The 21,645-nt window shown below is 40.5% G+C and overlaps 1 protein-coding gene across 6 annotated transcripts in view; it reads right to left on the minus strand.

Moving 5' to 3' along the window:
* The window catches only part of DLG2 (discs large MAGUK scaffold protein 2), an 895,217-nt gene that overhangs the window by 862,493 nt on the left and 11,079 nt on the right, over window positions 1-21,645 (minus strand). For 4 of the 6 annotated variants that reach the window (XM_082046221.1, XM_082046224.1, XM_082046222.1 and 1 more), the window contains exon 2: window positions 13,423-13,497. The exons of the other annotated variants lie outside the window; for them this stretch is intronic. In XM_082046221.1, coding sequence (XP_081902347.1) covers window positions 13,423-13,497 — 75 coding nt within the window. The remainder of the gene's footprint in view (window positions 1-13,422; window positions 13,498-21,645) is intronic. 6 annotated transcript variants of the gene reach the window in all.

A 21,645-nucleotide genomic window follows, 5' to 3' on the forward strand; every position in this document is an offset into this window, starting at 1 on the left:
AAACATGCAATATGCTAAACTACTACTGTGAATGTTATGAATCCACAAACTTAATTCAAATTTTTTCATTTTCAGAGGTGATAAACCGAGGAGACACTTCTAATTTAATTTCAAAATCAATTTTGTCATTGATTTCACTGAAATAAAGAAGGTCTTATACAAGGACCTACCGTTAATTGGAAAAGAAAGACTCTGAATAACTTTACAAGAAGAGATCCACAACTTCCTATCAGCCACAATGTAACAAAAAATATGCAAAAAGCAACATAAAATAAATGAGAAAAGTGGAAATATCTGCTCAAAGACATTTTGCATTGTAGAGGATGTCGAGTTTCCATAGAATTGATGTTGAAGAAAGTTAGTGGCAATTTGAATTTCATGAAAGATACGTGAAAAAATCATTGTTTAAATCACTCCTTAAATCTCTAAAAGTCCTCGTCACACACATATCTAAAGGGGGAGAAAATGCATAGCTGATTAGATTATATTCAAGTAGAATAAGCTTATGTACTACACTAGAAAACTGATAAGCATATACCTGATAAGTAAAAACTTCTTTACTACAGCTAAAATTGATAAATTACCAGATTTTATCAAACCAGTACTTTATTAAAAAAAAAAAAATCCAAGAAATTATTCAAACTTTCAAGGTTTAATCACTTTTACTAGCAAAGGAGAGAATGAGCAACCAAACCCTGCTCTGTTACACTGGTGTAAATCTAGACGTTCTTTACCATATCTGACAGCAGAGAATTTTATTCCACTTACCTAATTCTTACTTTAATGAGTTCCAGTCTATCAAAAGTAACTGCTCATCCATAGCCTCAAATTTAAGAAGCCTCTAAACTCCTGATTGCTGGAAGCAGGAAAGATATTCCAAGGGAAATATCACTCTGTACTTGATGACTTACCACGCGTTATCTCTAAGCATCAGCCACGGACTTGTATCAGCTGCAGGGCTACAGAGATCCTTTGGGACTTGTGTTCTATCTGCTACGGCCGATCTAAAGTTTTATGAACCATTTAAAGATACTCAGTCTGCTAATGCCAAATGTGACATAAATTGGCTTGTTAGCAGGCAGGCTTGGACTGAGCTTAGAATCAAAACCTCCACTGTGCAGAGATGCAGTAGAGGACATGCAATCCTGTTTTACAGTAAAGAGGCAAATCCAGGTAGACTACAAACTCTCAGGTGAGAGATTTACCTGGCTTTTTTACTGAGGCTAATCTTTAAATAGAGGCTTTTTGTGTTGTGTACATCTTTATGCAGTAGCAGAGACCAACACAGAACCACAGAGTTAGAAGAAGTGTATAACACTGTGTGTAACACACAATTAGAAGTGTGTAGCAGTGAATCATTTCCAAATTCTTAAATGATGTTTTACATGACAGTGTTTCCTTTACCAACGAATGATTGGATTCAATCTCTCAAGGTTTATTCCCTGTCCTTCAGCTCAATATTGCCATTCTGCTACTTTCATCATATTTAAATATTTCTAAGTGGCTACCTAGTGCTAGAAATCACTGCTCTTCACTCATGACTGTTTTTTCCTGATTACCTATTCTGCAATTATAAACTGGTTTAAAATAGTAAATGTTTACCTCCCTAACTATCTCAGAAGCAAGGACATGGCAGGGAATAAAAAAATGTGAGAGCTATTCTGTGGGTGAAAAGTGAGTATCAACATAAGGAAGAGCACTCCCTTACCCCTCCTTCCATCCTCAAAATAATTCGAGACCCAGGCTTCACTTGGGAAATCCCAGACTGGTGACAGCAAAGGGAGCACCACAGCAGTCAGACTGAGATGCAGGTGGTACAGCAAAAAAGGATGGGAGCTAAGCACCATCAGGTTGAGATTAGATGGAGACGGCGACAGAGAGTTATTTATGCAGCAGAGATCAGTACAACTGGGGTAAGCTCAGGAGTTAGTGCCAGAGGCACAAAGAAGGAGGTACTGAAGTGTCTGCATAAAAATACATATACATGGTATGTATTTGTGGGAGGAAAAGCTTCAGTTGTTCTGTGGTTTTGCTTTTTCTTTAATTATACAGCATCCTATTTTAGAATTTTCTACCATATATTATAAACAATTCAGAGAAATACAGAGTGCATAGACTCTAAATGTAGCTGCCCCTGAAATGCAGCTCTCAGCAAAGACAGCAATGATAGAGCAGATTGCGGATCTGGAGGCTCCTACACACTTTGTCTTGTTACTCTATAGCGAGAGCATGGCTCACAAATTGAAGGTAAATAACCGAGCAAAGGGGTGGCCCAGGGTGCCAAAGTAATGTATCAAAACCCTTTCCTGAAGTTACTCCATTACCTATCATAGTAAAAATATGTAAATATGTCTCTTACCCTTCCACAAAAGAATAATGTCCTGTTCTGTCATCCACTGCTTTGTTACAAAGCCACAAGGTTGTTCCAAGAGCTTGACTCTGCATGGCACAGTAAAACAGTTTACAAAGATGTAATGCTTGGATTAATTAGGTCTATCACGGGTTAATTACTCCACATGCTGCACCCATTCCAGAACTGACACGCTCGGTGTATTTCTGGACAATATAGTCATGTTCTCCACCTCTCTGCTTCTCCCACTTATTTGTAAAATGGGGACAGCAGATTTTCCCAACTTCTTCACAAAGGTCTTCTGACAACAAATACCCTAAGAAGCTCAGGCACTAATGGAAACACAAAAAATTATCCAATGTAAGAAAGAATAGATGGGCCTGCTGTGGGTTAAATGAACAGGTACTCGTAGAATGATTGATAGGATGAATTTGAATCCATAATTAATGCTAAACACTTCAAACAAATATTTATCTCGGTGAAGTCACATAAGGTGGCGATACTTCATGAAAAAAGGGTATATGCCCACCCAGAAAAATTCATGCAGGGACACGGACCCATAGAGATGTATACATAAACTTGATTCAGACTGCAAGAGTCAGCAACAAACAGGGCTGAGCCAGCACCTTTTGGCTTTGGCAAGGCTCAAATCCCAGGAAGGGGTGATACAACTCTGCTTCCACAGACAACTGAAGCCCTAGTTTTCAAACCCCTGAAAACACAGGATATATAGATCTATAATTCATAGTCTTCCTGTGACATACAACAGGTTTAGAGGCACTTTCCCATTCATATTTCTTGCTTCCTTAGAGCAGTCCAAACAAACAAAGAAAACAAATCCTAATTTGCGTGACTGTTTCCAACTGTAAAAAAAAAAAGAAGAGTAATTTCCATCAGCCTTTGAAGAAGCTTTTTATATTCATTTCTTCAGAAATTCCTGTGCAACATCTCCATGACATGTAGGCTGCCCCAGTCCAAGGACAGGATTCCCATTCTCATTTATAGTGGCATATGAGTGATACCAACAGGTTCGAAGTGAGGTCCCCCAAGGACTTCATGGGAGACATTCAGAACTTTTCAGGAATAAATCTTTGGAGAACACATTGCTAAGATGGCTATTCACAGCCATTTATGTGATAAAGAGAGACCTTTAGGTTTTCATAGCCCTGTAAGTGTAAATGGCATTACATAGTATGTATGTACTGAATGAATAACAGGACTTGCAATCTAAAAGTACAAATGAAAATGTCACTATAACATATGGTCTATTGTGGTTAAATAGATTTTTTTTAAGGTATTAAGGAAAAAAGTGGTTGGTATGAATACAAAGTTATGTGAGATGCTGTAAGACCTCTACAGCTTAGGTAGTGTCCGGATCCAAACCTGTATTAATTTGCATTTTGCCTGGAAGTCAGTGGCAACTCCACCAATCTATAAAATTATAGATATATAATAAACTGCTTGTTTGGGGTAGACTAGAAGGAAAACCTCGTAGCTGAGTCTGACATAGGCCACCACTTGCCACAGACTTGTGCAACACTGAGAAAATCCCCTGGCACGGAATATATCTTCCATTCAGAAGAGCTGGGTATTTAGGTCTCCTTTATCATTGATTAAGAGTAACACAGCTTTCAATAGTCTAATTCATACTTCACAGACCAGTATAAAGGTGAACCTCACCTCAAAAGTGTTTACATCTCTCCAATGACATAAATCTGGGCAGATTAATTTCACTTTCAGCATCTCTATCAAATGCTGCTGAACAAGGCATTGTTCCTTGTCTTCCACAACTGCTTCAGCCACAAGTTTCTTCTGTAGATTTTTACAGTGCCAGGAACAACAAGGCCCCTCGCTAACATGCAGTTTCCAAATATCATGGCATGAGTTACTGAATTGTGACTCACAGGCCTACTCTTCCACTTGAGGTCCACTTCACCTGTTGGTTATGTACACATACACTTTTTTAATTTATAGAACGAACATAGTCAATTTACTAAAAAAATAAATTGCTGATTCTTCTTATGCTGCAGTAGATCTAAGAAAAAATAATGAAAAATATAGTTCACCTTGCTGGGGACTAGAAATACTTCTAAGTGGTCATATAAATCAATTCCATGGGATATTGCAGGGTGTTCATCAAGAGTGGAGGTAAGTTTGTTCTTGTGTTTAACACCATAAACTCAGAACTTTGAATTATTCATGTTTTGACCTTAGCACAGAATTTCCCACATCAGGAAAGTGTGGCTTTTGGGTAGCAACATCCCCAAGATATAATCCTCAAGCTATGTCTATGTTATGAGAATCATAGAATCATTTTGTTTGGAAGATATTCTTAAGATCATCCAGTCCAACCATAAGCTAAATCTAGCACTAAACCATGTCTCTGAGAGCCTCATCTACATGTCTTTTAAACACCTTCAAGCATGGTGACTCCACCACTGCCCTGGGCAGCCTGTTCCAGTGCTTCACAACCCTTTCCATGAAGAAATTTTTCCTGACATCCAATCTAAACCTCCCATGGCACAACTTGAGGCCATTTTTTCTTGTCCTATCACTTGTTACTTGGGAGAAGAGACCAACACCTTCCATGCTACAACCTCCTTTCAGGTAGTTGTAGACAGTGATAAGGTCTCCCCTCAGCCTCCTTTTTTCCAGGGTAAACAGCCTCAGTTCTCTCAGCCTCTCCCCAACACACTTGTGCTCCAGACCCCTCACCAGCTTCATTGCCCTTCTCTGAACTTACTCCAGCACCTCAAGGTCTTTCCTGTAATGAGGGGCCCAAAACTGAACCCAGGATTCAAGGTACAGCTTCACTAGTGCCCAGTACAAGGGGACTGTCACCGCCCTGCTCCTGCTGATCACACTATTTCTGATACAAGCCAGGATGCTGTTGGCCTTCTTGGCCACCTGGGCACACTGCTGGCCATATTCAGCTGGCTGTCGATAAACACCCCCACGTCCTTTTCGTCCAGGCACTTTCCAGCCACTGTTCCCTGAGCCTGTAGCGCTGCCTGGGGTTGTTGTGGCCCAAGTGCAGGACCCGGCACGTGGCCTTGTTGAACCTCATACAATTGGCCGCAGATCAATGATCCAGCTGGTCCAGATGACTCTGTATGGCCTTCCTACCCTCCAGCAGATGAACAGTCTCACCTAACTTGGTGTTATCTTCAGACTTACTGAGGGTGCACTCAATCCCCTCATCCAGGTCATTGATAGAGAGATTAAACAGAACTGGCCCCAATACTGAACCCTGGGGACACCACTTGTGACCAGCCACCAACTGGATTTGGTTCCATTCACCACGGCTCTTTGGGCTGGACCCTCCAGACAGTTCTTTATCCATCGCAGATACACCCATCCAGGCCATGAGCTGCCAACTTCTCCAGGAGAATTCTGTGGAATATGGTCTCAAAGGCTTTACTGAAGTCTAAGTACACAACATCCACAACCTTCCCCTCATCAATGAAGCAGGGTACCTTGTCATAGAAGGAGATCAGGTTGGTCAAGCAGGACCTGTCTTTCATAAACCCATGACTGGGCCCGATCACTTGTAATTTTCTGGATCCTCCTTCTGGCCCTTCCTGTAGATGGGCGTCACATTTGCCAACTTCCAGTCAACTGGGACCTTCCCAGTTAAACCAGACTGCTGATAAATAATTGAAAGACTATACTCCAATAGTGGTTTTCCTCTTATCATAGAATCATAGAATCCTTTTGGTTGGAAAAGACCTCTAAGATCATTGAGTCCAACCGTTAACCTAACACTGCCAAGTCCACCTCTAAACTATGTCCCTAAGAACCTCATCTTTGCTTAAATACCTCCAGGGATGATGATTCAACTACTTCCCTGGGCAGTCTGTTCCAGTGCCTGACAACCCTTTCTGTGAAGTTTTTCCTAATATTGAATCTATTCTTTTTGGAATAATAAATAATAAATACTGTAGAATTTGGATGTGCACACTGTTTTTAAACTTCAGTTACAGTGTCAAAATGCTTCCTGGCTAAATCAGCACTTAAACTAGAATTTTAAAATAGCACCCAGAAGAGTATTCAGTTCTGTTTAATTTTTTGTGCTCCTAAACCTCATGAGCTATAATGATTTTAAGTAGTTAAATTTATATTTCTTTTCTATAAAAGTTTACCTTTAAGTAACTGCTGTCATAAAGATGAATACCAAGTTTCAAGTTAAAGAAAATTTCTATAACCAAGTTAGAAATACTTTGTTCTAAGTTATGCACTGCTACACTCCTGGGACTGCTGTAGAATCATCCTTGTGCTTTCCATAAAACAAATAAAGCAATAAAGACACCAAATATCCTATACACAATGTGTGCTTAATGAAATTACTCACTGTAAATAACTCATGCAAAATGTTTCCTGATGATGATGTCAAGCAGCTATGTGGGTCAATCTGCACATAATGGTTTTCTACAGCTTAATGTTTATCATCCTTGTTTTTAAGCTAATTATCACCTTACCTTAAGGGTTTCTGAGCTTGTTTTGCAATTGTGAAACCCCTCCCTAGTTTCACTGGGATCACATGAACTCAAATAGGAAGAAGGACCACATATCTCGTAAATCAAGTATATATATTTCCTTATCACGGTGCTATTACCATTAAAAAAAAAATCTTTTCTCCCCTTTCTCCCCTACTCTTAAATGAAATAGAGGAGTAAATGGCTTCTTTTGCCCTGTTTCTCTCAAAATTTACTCCTGAGCCCTTCTGTTCACAGCATCTGCCTCTATCTACCCGAGCATGAAGCATTTGCTGCCCTGCTGGGATGTGCTGTGGTTTGCCACTAATCCAACACTACCTGGAACTTTCCCCACTGAATCTGTAAATCAGATTACAGGAGAGATGTCACAACTCTTCAGCACCTTGAGCTACAGCCAACAACAATATGAAAAGCGTGCTTTTCTGCAGGGAAGGCTGGGGAGGGGTGGTGCAAATGAGACAGAAGCATCAGAGAGCTAAGGAGAAGGGGGATCTAAGTGGCTGTTTTAAAAAGCAGCTTCTTAGCTGGGAATTGGTGACAGCCTCAGTAGTGCAGGTTACAAACAGCCTTTTTAAATGGTAAAGAGGTGGACAGTAAACTGCCCTGAGCACTGAGTAAGGAGGGGTACAGGAGACCTTGGAATGAGGAAGATCTGCAGGAATATGGTGACCCAGCAGAAACATACATGGCACTGCTTTAATACCTCCTTTAAAAATAAAGTTGAGTTTTAACACTTAAAATTTTCCATTCCCATCAGAGGCAAGGTAAAAGACAGAAGAACAGAGCATTGTATTAATAGCTCCGTTTTCTAATATTTCAAGTTAGCTACAAAAAACCATTCCCCACCACCTGCATTGTCTGTGGAATTTATTAGCCAATAGGGTTTTAATAGGAAAAGACTTAAAGCTTAGAAAGAGAGAGAGCCTCTGCAAAAGGCACTTTCTGGAGTGCAGAGCTATTTATTTATTTTATAGAGCACATCTACAAAGGAGAGGAAGAGACATCGTTACGAGGCACAACGCAAAGTCCCAGGAGAGAGCCGAGTCTAGCCAAACAGAGCCATTTATTTGTTTTGTATTTAAAGAGAGCAAGACTGATTTCAGAAACAATTCTTCTAGACTCATAGCCTTAAAACAAAGCAGAATATGCGTGTTTCAATATGTTCCTGCTTGGCTCCATTGTACAGTATCGTGTCAGAACATTCTTTACATAGAACACAACCACCAGAACTAATATGCAGTCATCTTCCAAAAGTATGAATTTCTTTAAAACAACTCCTGTGAAGTGAGTCTGAATGCAAAAACCTTGATTAGCTTGAACCTGGAATGTTTATAGGTTAACTCCCAGATCAGACTAAATTCAGATATTGTGCAGGGCACCAGCGCATTCCTGTCTCTCCAGCCTTCCCAATAGACTGGGAAAAGGGAAAAGCCAGAGTAACTTTATCCTCCATGCAGTGATCTATTCCACATAAACAGAGCAATTATATCCTGCACATGTACACAGGTTCAAAGAGGAGTGAATTTTCCTCTCCTGTGTGATGGATATGGGTGAATCAAGGGGCAGAAAGACTGAGAGCTCAGCTGCAAAGCAGGCTGGCAGCCAAAACTTGCACTGAATTTCCACAGAATGTAGCATCTACGTAAAGCTGCAGCCCATGAGCTATCGCAGCAGGCGCGGCTGCTGCATTTCCCCTGAGAGCACCCTTGCTCAGGTTCCCCTCACCTTAAAGTCAATGTCCCCTTCTCCACACCGAGGGGACAGCTGATGCTGAGTGAGCGAGACCTGGACAGGCTGGAGAGTTGGGCAGGTAAAAATTTAATGAAATATAACAAGGGGAAGTGTAGAGTCTTGTATCTGGGTAGGAACAACCCCAGGCTCCAGTATAGGTTGGGGAATGACCTATTAGAGACCAGTGTAGGGGAAAGGGACCTGGGGGTCCTGGTGGACAGCAGGATGACCATGAGCCAGCACTGTGCCCTTGTGGCCAGGAAGGCCAATGGCATCCTGGGGTGTATTAGAAGGGGGGTGGTTAGTAGGTCAGAGAGGTTCTCCTTCCCCTCTACTCTGCCCTGGTGAGACCACATCTGGAATATTGTGTCCAGTTCTGGGCCCCTCAGTTCCAGCAGGACAGGGAACTGCTGGAGAGAGTCCAGTGCAGGGCAACAAAGATGATTAAGGAAGTGGAGCATCTCCCTTATGAGGAAAGGCTGAGGGAGCTGGGGCTCTGGAGCTTGGAGGAGACTGAGGGATGACCTTATTAATGTTTATAAATGTATAAAGGGTGAGTGTCAGGAGGATGGAGCCAGGTTCTTCTTGGTGACAACCAATGGTAGAACAAGGGGTAATGGGTACAAACTGGAACACAAGAGGTTCCACTTAAATTTGAGAAGAAACTTCTTAGTGAGGGTGACAGACACTGGAACAGGCTGCCCAGGGAGGTTGTGGAGTCTCCTACTCTGGAGATATTCAAACCCGCCTGGACACCTTCCTGTGTAAACTCATCTGGGTGTTCCTGCTCCGGCAGGGGGATTGGACTGGATGAGCTTTCAAGGTCCCTTCCAATCTCTGACATTCTGTGATTCTGTGATTCTGTGATGCTCTGCTTAGGGCATACACCAAATCCTTCACCTTTTGTGTCCCCACACCATTTACCACTCTCTCCTGCTGCTGTTCAGTGGCAGATGATCCGCAAAAGTGAATCTTTTGGTGGAAGGCTGTCCTGGTTTTGTGACGGTGATAAAGAGGATGAGGACAGTGGGCCAAGGAGCTCTGCTGAGAGAGCAGCAGGGAAAAGCAGAGGGATCCTATTAATGCTAGAGGGTGAGATAAGGTGAATATTAATGCTGAATGCTGAAGTCAAGAAAGGCTGTCAACGGGGCCAGAAGAAAAGACAACCTCAAACATTTTTGCGGCACCAGTACAGCCTGTGATACTTCATTATCTTTGCATAATGGATCTTGCTAGCAGGCAACCCCAGCAATAGGTAGGTTTAGTATGCTAAAGAGCAGCAAAATGAACTCCTTTTGGAGTATTTTATAATCAAACACTACAAATCCTTTGGAAGACACAACTAAAAGCGCAAGTGCAGACAAAGCCACCCTTAGGTAATTCCCTTGATTAAAACTCTCAGACTTAAAATGAATCTAATTAAGGACATTGTGAAGGCACAGAAAGGCAGTGTTCACTTATGCCCTCTTTTGCAGATGGTGAGTTGCCAAACAGAATTAAAAATCTTAATTGCGAGAATCATCAGTAAATTCAAAAAGGATGGTAAATTAGGGACTGCAAAAGTCAGGCTTTTATGTAACAGCAAGGCTGCCAGATCTCCTGGTTCTTGCATTAGATGGGAAAGGCAGTCCCAAGAGAGGACACAGTGCTTTTTATAAAAACTGCTGAAAAAGGAGGGAAAAACCTAGCCCAGACACATGGCATCCTGAGTGACACAGCCAGCAAAATTGATGAAAAAGGATATCCTTTCTCCCAGTTTGTTTTTCCTTCATTATTTGACACCGTTCCCTGTCCTGCTCTTGAGAGGCATCCAAACACACACTATGATCATCTAGTGGAGCTGTCACAACTGACCAGATCTCTGCTTTTTTTTTGGTCTTTCAGTCCTTTCATAGCAGGTAACATGCTTTGATGTATCACCGGAAATTTTCATTTCATTAATCAGCTTTCTGTCAAAATGTTGACATTTCACAGATATTTTTCTCAGATAAAAGCAAGGCAGTTAAACATTACTTTGGAAACCAGACGGTGAAAAACGTTGACCACCTTGAATTTAATTTAATTTAATTTTCCCCAACTGCCTGCATTAGTCTCCCAAAAGAAGAAATCTACTGAAGTGTGGTAAAATATGCTTATAAATATCTGATACAGATATCTGATACAGACAAGGTATACAGAAAAATCTGTTTGGCTGCATAGGAAATGATTTTATAAAAAAGAATCAGGAGGTACTTGGGAATTACAACGTATTTGTGGGAAAACACTGAGCTCCTTCACTCCATTCAACTCTTATAATCAAGAAAAATATAGAAGGAAGCAAGCTCCAAGTAGGCAATTACCTCAAGGACCACATGTTGTACTGTACATTAAAAAAAATCAACTAATTGAATGGTTGAACTGTATTGTAATATTAAGTTGGGGTTTTTTTTCCTAGAATCATAGAATGGTTTGGATTGGAAAAGACCTTCAACGATCACCTAGTCCAAGTCCCCTCTGCCACGGGCAGGGACATCTTCAACTAGACCAGGCTTCTCAAAGCCCTGTCCAACCAGACCTTGAACACTTCCAGAGATGGAGCATCCACAGCTTCTCTGGGCAGCCTGTTCCAGTGCCTCATTACCCTCATAATAAAAAAATGTATTAGTATGTCCAATCTAAATCTTCCCTCTTTCAGCTAAAAAACATTGCCCCTTGTCCTGTCACTACAGGCCTTGGTAAAGAGTCTCTCTATATGTTTCTTATAAGCCCCCTTTATATATTGAAAAACCGCAATAAGGTCTCCCCAGAGCCCTCTCTTCTCCAGGCTGAACACCCCAGCTCTCTCAGCCTGTCCTCCCAGCAGAGCTGTTCCAGCCTCTGATCATTCCTGTGGCTCCTCTGGCCCCTCTCCAACAGGTCCATGTCTTTCCTGCACTGAGGGCTCCAGAGCTGGACACAGGACTCCAGGTGGGGTCACACCAGAGTGGAGCAGAGGGGCAGAATCACCTCCCTCCACCTGCTGGCCACACTCTTTTTTGATGCAGCCCAGAATATGGTTGTCTCACGTCCAGTCTTTCATCCTCCAGTACCCTCAAGTCCTTCTCTGCAGGGTTACTCTCAATCCCTTCATCTCCAGCCTATACTGATACCAGGGGTTGCCCTCACCCACGTGCAGGACCTTGCACTTTGCCTGTTCATCCTCATGAGGTTCACATGGGCCCACTTCTTGAGCTTGTCCAGGTCCCTCTGGATGGCATCCCGTCCCTCCACTGTATCAACTTCACCATTCAGCTTGGTGTCAGCTGAAAAATCGCTGAGCTTGCACTCAATCTGTCTATGTTGTTAAGACATTAAATAGTGGTCCCAGTACCAGTTTTCACTCTAACACTTAAAAAAAACAGTTCTTGGAGTTATTCTGATCTTAGACCATTTCTGGTGATAACAAAGACAACAAAGCTCCATCCTCAGGTTATCATTTTTTGTGACAGTATGGAAGTTTGCAAGATAGCAAGTCTATAGATAGTACCTATGCACGCACACATATTTGGTGTAACAAAAGACATGCAAAGAATACTCAAGCTAAATGCTTTTATTCTTGATGGTTTAAGAAACACATATCCTAAAAAATACCCAAAGCATTTAAAGCCACTATCTGAAAAGTCAGGTCTCGGTGCCTGTGGAAATAATTGAGTGCAACTGCTCCTGACTTACTACAAATGCCCAATACACTTCCATTTCTCAAAGCACCACACTGCCATACTTGTTCTTATGCTTCAGCCTTCTTGATATTAACAAAAAACAACAAGACCACATCACAAAGTCAGTCCAAAGCCTCTGAGTATCAAAATTAATAATTAAGAAGTGTTGCTAATTAGTTACTAGGCCAGATCCTCAGCTGGTAAAAAACTGTTTACTTCAGCTGTTCAATCAATGCTTTTAAGTGGGTCTATTTTAATATAGATCAACAACGATATCATTGATTTTAACATTTTATAAGGTCAACCAAAACCACAAGGTTTACAGTCACTTGCAAGATTAGCAAGAGGCTGAGGGACAGTGAAAACTTAAATTTGTTTCTCATTCATCTACTCATAAAAGGTGACAAGTTGATAGCTGTGGACGAACATCATGCTGTAGTCCAGAGCCAAAGAAAATGTCAGCTAAATCCTGCCAAGTCCTCAGCTGAGATAAATCATCATAGCTCTATTAGTCAGTCCTCTACTCTTAACTTCCAGCATTCAAGGATTTGGCTCTATCTGCATGTATGTTCAGACAAGATATAAATCAATGCAGTGTCAACTTGACTGCAGTTTCTTTTTTCTCTACAAATATTACTGTGTCTTTGATAGTTAAAAACAAATCTAACTGAAGACATCTAATTGGCAGAAGAAGGAAAGCATTTACAAAGGTCATTTCCTATAAATCCAGCAGACTAAAGAACACGCACTGCCCATCATCCCAAAAGTCACACTAGGCAAATTTTCCCACTTATTAGTCTGTAAAGCACTTGGCACCATCATTCTTCCTTTCTTCCATGAGAATGTGGAATCTAAAAGATGTATCTCCACTTCCTTGTGTCACCACCTGGGTCTGGTCACAACCTGGTGATTTAAATGCCAGCTTTTCTAGCAGAGCTTACGAACGAATTCCCCCAAAAGCTGCCCACAACCAGGCAAAACCAGCAGGCTCCCAGTCATCATGCTCAGCTGGAGCACAGAGTTACAGCAAGCAACAGTGACTTCAAACTTCTCTGAGCCGGACACAACCGCCGACTGTACAAGGCTTGCATCCTGGGTTTGGCTGCTCCAAACACAGAGACTTACCATTCAGTCTCTCAAATCTTTGTATTAAAAGGCTCAAACTTACGGTAGAGTGCTGAATGGGTATCCAAGCAGGTGTTTCGACTGAACATTTGTGGGATGGGCATCTGCCATGGCTCTGCTGCAAATAAGTGAAAACGGCATTACACACAACACAGTACGTGCTGCAATCACTAGGTGCAACGGGCTCCATTCCAGATGGAGCATCTATGATTTTGCTAGTATGTATTACATCTCAAAAAGTCATTTTCCACTGTCATGTAGGGAAAATAATTTGCGGTTCACAGGACCAAAAAGGCCTAAATGCTTATCCATTAATTTTGCTTTGAAGTTCTTTGCTATGTGGGTGAACATATCCTTCATCCACTCTGAACCCCAGGCACGTGCCATCTGGCTTTCCTCCACATTGGAGCATTCAGAGAACAACAGCAGAGCTTTAGGTAGTAGGCAGAGGTTGGCTTTTTTTCTGCCCATTTTATGACAAGCCATTTCCATTACATTCTCTTAGAACCAGTGATAGATGCAGCTTGAACAACCCCAGGGCTATTTTCCAGGAGAAGTAAGTGTTCCAAATTTTTAGGGTGTGTTTCTTTGCTCTACTTGCTCCCCAGATTGGTCCATGGAGGACATGGAGCAAGTACCCAAGACTCCTGCAGTTCGCTGAAACTTTGCAGAACCAAAAGAGTGAGGGATTAATTTAAAGTCTAATGTTCCACATGGCAGTGCAAGATGCAACCATCAGGCCTTCAGGCTGATCTTCCTGTAATTTCCCTTGCATTTGCAGTGATTCAATTACATTTTAACAGAGGTTTGGAGCCCATCAGAACAAATTGCACAGCAGATTGGGTCAGAGTCCCTGAAGAAAAGTTCAGAATAAATTCTGGTTTCTGCCACCATTACTCTCAGCATTTCACATAGGAGTCGAACTATTATTTAGGTCCTCGAATTGGGGGACTCTTGTAATCATGTATGTTCCTGAAGCTGGAAATTGAGCAGGAAAAAAAAAAAAGCTTTGTTCCTTTTATTTTCATTTGAGCCAGATATATCACAAGCAACTATATTACACCTTTCTTTTCCCCATGCTGAGAGCAAAGGAGAGCAACCTCTGTAAACACTAATGCTTAGTGTTTTCAATCTTAGTCTGATTTAAGAACATTAACTAATGAAGCACTATTCGTACTTGTTCTTTAACTCCAAAAAGTAAACATTTGTAAAGCATTGCAATACTAAATACTGTCATAAGTTTAAAAAAAAAAAAAAAAGAAAAACTGTGCATATCAGTTTCAGCTTTATATTCCCCAAACTTTAAAAACTGGTTATCTTTTATGTTTTCATTTAGACAACTTTAAGGAATATTCAAAAACGCAGCTAGCAAGCAAGAAGCATTGTACCTTTAGATGAAAGTTTAGAAAGTCTGTGTAAAAGGATTTGAAAAAGTCACTGCTATCATGGCAACAATATCCTGCAGGTATGTGTAAGGAAGGAATGAATGCAGCAGCAGACTATGTAATCCTATCAAAATAATAAAATTATAAATGTATTTTGATCAAAAGACTGCATGAAACATTGGTAATTATTTTTTCCTTTTTTTAACAATTGTAGATCTTCAGGCTTTAATCCAAGCCAAGATAAAGGTAAGAAAATTAATAATTTGCTTTGGACAGGAAACACCTTTCTGATTGAAAAGCCCGATCTTACAGTCTCAGGTAACCATGTATAACATGTATGCTAGGAAACTCCTCACATCTTAAAGAGGATACATCTGCAAAATAAAGGCTCCAGATCTCATAGCACAAGGGGCTAATACGCTGCAAGTACTCTTGACTTTGAGATTGATACCAAAATTGCCCCAGGGCCCAGAAGCACATGACATAACCTACATATTCAAAGGCCCGAAAGACAGAGGTAATTGAGAATTGCTGGTAGGCAGCAAGGGCTGGGCTGGGTTTGCATCTGGGCTGTAGGGTGACCTGCAGAGTTTGGCCTTTCACAGCTGGATATTTGAATTACTGTGTTGATAACATGACTGCCCTGGAATTGTCTGAGAAATGCATGTGGCTCAAGGACTAGGACGAACACTGCACTCCTACAGCTTTTTAGAGTTTGGAGTTGATTTCTTATTTGAATGATGACTACTTTTTTGCACTGTTGTGTAAAAACCAATGCTTTTCATATCTTTCACATCTTACACGCTCACCTAGTTGACGTACTTCTAAGAAATAAGGTTTTATAGCAGTTGTTGGTAATGCTTTTCTTCATAAAATTTCTCATTTTTTATGTTTTTAAATCAGCCAAAAGCTGCAACACGTCACACCTAGAGACACCAATTACAAAAATATTACCCAAAGGTCAACACTACCTAAAGTATTCTGCAAGCATAAGAAACACAAATAAGCATAGGAATAAATATGTTGGGAATTATTTGCAGGCCAAAGAAGGAACTAATTCTGTTTTATTATTACTGCTAACATTTTCAACAACTTAGGAGTCTGGTGAGCATAAGGACTAAAACGCCTGGTCCACCACTACCCTGGAAAGTTAAAAATGTGAAAAGTGATGAAAATCCACCATTTGAAATCACTTTTCTTTAGACAGCCTTCAAGGGAGGACAGAATTACCTGCAGTTTCCTTTTCATGTTTGCTAATACTTGTAAAAAGAATATGTCTTGCCTTGGTGTTTGGGAAAATATCCTGTAAGAAAAGAGTTCTACATCTTAAATGGAACCAGAGGGGCTGTTTCACCACAGCTTATGAACAAGTGATTTCCATAGTCTTGTTTTACGCTCTTTTCTTGAGGATACTCGGCATCTTGCACTAAGCTTCACCCTTGAGACAGCTCCAACATAGCAATAGACACAGCTATCCAGGCATAGGCTTTGTCGCAGCTTCATGCAATCAGAGCCATCAAAATATGCAATAAGATCTTCAGCTTGTGTGATTTTTATATAAAGAGACCTTGGGACACAAAAGAATACATCTATTCTCATTGCTGAATTCAGCATCAGTCACAGCTTATTTTCTGCGTTAATGCTTTGAATCCTTGATACATTGCATAGTAATAATACAGGAGGGAAGCAATGAAGCGATGACCCAAGTCAGATAGAGATGCTAACCTCTTAGCCAGCTAGAGACAGTGCAATTCCTTCAATGGAAGCACTGTTACATGTAATTCACAAACCAATAGGTTTATCAAGCATACAGAAATGCAGGCTCCATAAGTAACCAGGCAACAGAAAAGCACTGACTCCAGAAAGAAAATCCAAGGTTGTAAGCCGTTCAGAATCTCTGTGCCAAACTTCTACCTTTCTAGCATGCAACCTTTAAGCCGGCTTCTTCCCTACATGATTTTCTCAGTCAGGTGATGCAATAACTGACTGCTGTTAGCACTGGTTAGAAAAATTGGTATAATGTATCTCGCAGATACATTAATATAATGCAGAGTGGTAGCATCAGTGCTCTCTGTATTGTTGCAGTGGGAAATTTTGCCTATTGAATATTAAGTCAGGAGGTGAGAGCTCTGTGGCTCTGCACAAGAGAGTTTTCAGGTGACAGAGACGCAGTTGCACATCAGCAAACTCCGGGTAAGATTTCAAGGAAGAATTCTTCAGTGTTGTGTGATCAACCACAGTGACTGCTAAGGATGTTTGGAGGACTTAAAGAGCATGTACATACAGTTTATTGCCACTTTCTCATAGGCAGGGAGAGATTATATATATGTATTCAATACCAAATTTGGACGGATAGATATTGCCTAATGTGACTGTGGCTGGAGATACATTTGGAGGCAGATCTTAGCTCTGTGGGAAGATGAAACAAAATACAGAAAGGATATTTAGAAATATCTTATCTGCTAAACATTCAGGGCTCACTGAACTGCAGCACTCTTTAAGATTTGTCTTAACATGATTTCTCAGAGCAGATACTGGTGATCAGAATCAAAAGTGCTCACAAGTAAGATCCTATTTGTATCCCCTAGAATGACCAAGAATATGATTTGTAAATTATATACAAGTCCTTGAGTGAGGTCTCCAGTAGCAAAAGAGTTGGCTGAAGACAAACCGAGTGGAACATAACTATTTAATCCTACACATCCTTACAAATTATCTTCTCTGATGCAGATGATTCTCTGGAGAAATGAAAATTGTAGATCTCAACCAGAGGTCTCAGACTGCGTAAAATATAATCATATACTAGTCCGTCCCCCCTGACCTAATGATTCACTCATAAATATCATTCCTTTCCTGATTGTACACATCGTCTCATTATTCAGAAGTCTCTCATCAGGTGAAGGGAGACAGAAGGAAAATTGCATGGTAGTAGAAAACAGATTAGAACATAGAAGAAATGCATGTTTATGTTCAGGATGCATGCCAGGAGACACACATCTTTTCTGCTTTTAGTGGCCTCTTGGACATTGCAAATAATCCATTCGATCAGCTCCAGCTATATGACATGCATAAAAATGCAGATCTCTTTGGCACTAGGAAATTATCTTCCCACCTCCACCCAGGCCCTCTGAATGGTAGAGAAGGGACCTGCTAAGGATGTATAGCTCTGCTATCATAAGCAGCACTATCATTAACAGAGGCAGGATAAGGCTCTCTCATTTTCTTTTCTTGCTCAGTATCTTGCACCTTTCCTTACATCTGCAGCTCTCCACTGCTGTGCAGTAGTATTAGTATTAAGCACTAACCATATCTGCCTGAGCAGTTAATTGAACATTTTCTTTTCTCAGTTTATAGAGCTGTTCATAGATTCATGAAACAAATCACCCTTCTCCTTTCATAGTTAAAACCAATCTCAATAAAGACATCTCCCTAAGATCAGCAAATTATAATCTAATGAAATCTATTGAAAATTTCAGTTGCACTAAACAAGGTCAATGCTTGGAAGAAACGAAGTGTCACTCAGAAATTGAGATCAAAGTAATTCCCTTCTATTTCTGCTGCTGCCATAGAGACCAGGGGAGGGGGAAGAGAGGGAAGAAGAGATTTAACAGACTTAATTCTTCCTGAAATTTATAATTAACTACAAGGGAAAAGGGACAATTACCATATTTCTAAAGAATAAAGGAGAAAAAAATTGAGCTTTTGACAAGATATAATTACAAGATGTTGCATATGCAATGCACATTGGTTTGTTCTGTGTAATTTTCTTGAGACTCCCCCCCCAGTTTTATTTTTTTTTTTCCAGAAAATACAACACATGTCTCATCAGTTTACATTCATAATGTTTGAAATCCAAAAGCTAGAGCCTTACAATAATTGTTTCAAAATTTAACATTGGTAAATAAAGATTTGAAATAAATACTCCGATATACTCCCCATCTGCCAGACATCTATTAGTGTGTTCTCCAACTAAGATGAATGGTAATCAATGAAAAGGATCTTTCTGGTCTTCTAAGAGTGTGCAGTTTAGCCAGCAGCCAACCCATAGTCATCAAAGCTGTGCTCAAGTACCACTTCAGAATAGAGTTTACTAAATTACATGTAAATTGCATGGATTCAGCACTATTACACTTTTAGGGTCTGGCAGGAAAACACCACAGTTTGAAGTGCTCATCAGCACCCAATAACGATTATAGAAAAAGATTTTGACTTTAGCTAAATGTGAATCTCTGAGGGGAAAATTATTATGTTTTCTTTGTTTCAGATGTGTTATAGCCAGGAAATTTAGTACAAAAAACTTAGCTACCCAGTTTATGATTTGAAACTGCAATAATTCAAAGCCTGAAGTCTTGCAAAGGAAAAAACAACAAATGTTGCCCAGATCTATTTAGCATTATTAGCAATATGTGGGCACATAGAAATGTGGTTATTTTTTTGTTTCATATTCAGCTAAATTTAAACCCAATCTTCATGTAATGTAGCTCTCTACAGCTTTCCTGGTGTTGGTAAGATCATACTTGTCTGTCATACCTGAGGCACTCATTCAGCCTCAGTATATATACCTAGTTTTATAATTTCCTAATTTTTGGACTTACCCTACAGCCTCTCAGACACATAGAGCTGATCTTGTAGGAAGACCCACAAAATAAATTGAACTTCATTCTCCAAGTACAGACCTTTTTAAAAACTCTGTATCAGCTCAACACAATATAACTGGGCAAGGGGGGGAGGAAATAGGCCTATTTTCTTCAGTAAGGCCTATTATAAAGGCACTTCAACATAAATACATATTCTAAGTATTACCTATTTGCATTAGCCTCACGACACCATAATCAATAATCCAACCTAACCTCATAGTGGATTCACCTATGCAGAGGGAGACCAACAGCTGCCATATAGTGTGCGTACCTGCTCTCCACCTCCAGCAGATGACCTGATCTGATTTACCATCCTGCCCTTCTGAGAGCACCTTGGGACTGGTTTTGCTGCTGCTTTAAATTAGAGAGGCTGGAACGGTGAGGTCACTTCAGCAGTGACACCTCTGCATTTTTGCATCTTCCAGTCAAGTTCTAAAAACACCCTTTAAATCAACTGGGTTCGTGCTGGGAGTCAATTAGGTCGACTAAATGCTAAATGAGGGTTTTCCCCTCACTTGGGGAACCCACAGTATCCTACGGGCACACAAGACCTGTCACTAACTTTCCCAAGCAAGGCACACAATCAACAGGGATTTAGAATGATACACTTAATGTAGACTGATAGTTTCAAAGTCAACTAGCCAAGCCACAGCAACTCCTCACTCAGCTTCACAGTGAGGCTACTGAGGAGGATGAGCTCTGAATTTTGCCTTGTCTTCCATGTTGGGATTATGGGGAAAGGAAAGCTAATGCTGACAAAAAGACAAGATGTAAATTTTATACCTTTTCTTGGCTTTACTCATAAATTCATGCTGCAGTGTGGGGTGATGAGTGTGTGGAGCGGGACAGACCTACCAAAGAGTCATACCATACCCAAGGTCTAAGCCAGAAGTTGGTCCCATACTTGGCTGCAACGGCTTCTTATTTTCCACAACCATTGCGAGTATTGAGACTTCTGCTCCCACATCTGTCAGAATTTTGCCTTAAGTACATACAAAGATGTCCCCTGTTCCAAAAATATTGCTGGATGAGCAGAAGAAAATAGGATAGGCAGATGTTGTTGGCTTCTGGCAACATTGCAAGTCAGAATTGTACATACTCAACCTCGATATGGGTTAACAACATAAACAAGCACATCATCCTGCTTCCCAGAACCATTAAAAAACATATTTTTTTCCTTATATCTTTATTTCATTCTTTTAAACACTTGAACTAAATCCTTAGAAAAGGTGCTCAACAGACAGCCATGAAAAGAGAAAAACTAGACTATCAGAGAATTTTAGAAGAACAAAAAAAACTAAAATCAAAACTCCAAACTTCTTAGCTAGTGAAATGAACTGGGTCGTTTTTTCCATTAACGTGATAATAACATTTTCATTTAATCGTCTGATCCCACAGAGGCCAGTGACACTTGAATTAAACATGCAAACTGTGTAGTGAGTGATCCAGCTTAATCCACTACAGAGTTAAGTGGAAGCTGGCAACAAGAATCACTAGGAAGGAGTAATTGTTGCAGACTTTTCAACACTTTGAGGACGGAAATGTATTTTTGTAGGTAACAAAACCAACAAGTTCAAGTTGGGCATTCTCCCTAGGTCTGAAGGTGGCCGGTTCTCTAGATTACAAGCTGGAGGACACAGCTCTGGGTCACAGGAACCTACTGCTGCCTGTGCTCAGTGCTGCGAACTTGGGAGTCGGGCAATAAGCAGCAAGCCGTTTAGGTTTTGTGAGTAAATTTGGATTATTTTATTTGGTGTCCAGTCTTTGTGTACATCTTTGCAAGCTCTTCTCTAAACACAGAAGCATTCAGGTGATGAAATCTAGGATTTTAAGCAAACCGCAAATTACAGCTCCCAAACAAAATGGTTCTGAGGGCCATTACTGATGTTGAGGGTGATGAAATATTAGACTAGATTTCCCAGGCAGTTTAAAAATCTGTATCCTAGGAGAAGGTCTTTATCTAGTTCTGCTTGTGACAGAGGACTGGATGGCCAATTGCAGTGTTAATCAATTCTCTCTTTTTTTCGTGCCATGATTGCCAACTGCAAGTAACAAAAAGCCTGAATCTGACACCTTGAAATCACAAGATTTAAAAAAGAAAAGCATATTTTGATTTATCTTCATTCATCTGCTGTGTTTTAAACCTTTAGAGTTTCCATCTCTGAGCTCCAGGGAAAGCTGATCATCTTTTCTAAGCCACCTGACAGCAAGAACTGGGGATTTCAGCAAAGCAGCCCCTGTTAT

The sequence above is a fragment of the Streptopelia decaocto genome, assembly GCF_964273445.1.
Source record: "Streptopelia decaocto genome assembly, chromosome: 1".
Taxonomy (NCBI): domain Eukaryota; kingdom Metazoa; phylum Chordata; class Aves; order Columbiformes; family Columbidae; genus Streptopelia; species Streptopelia decaocto.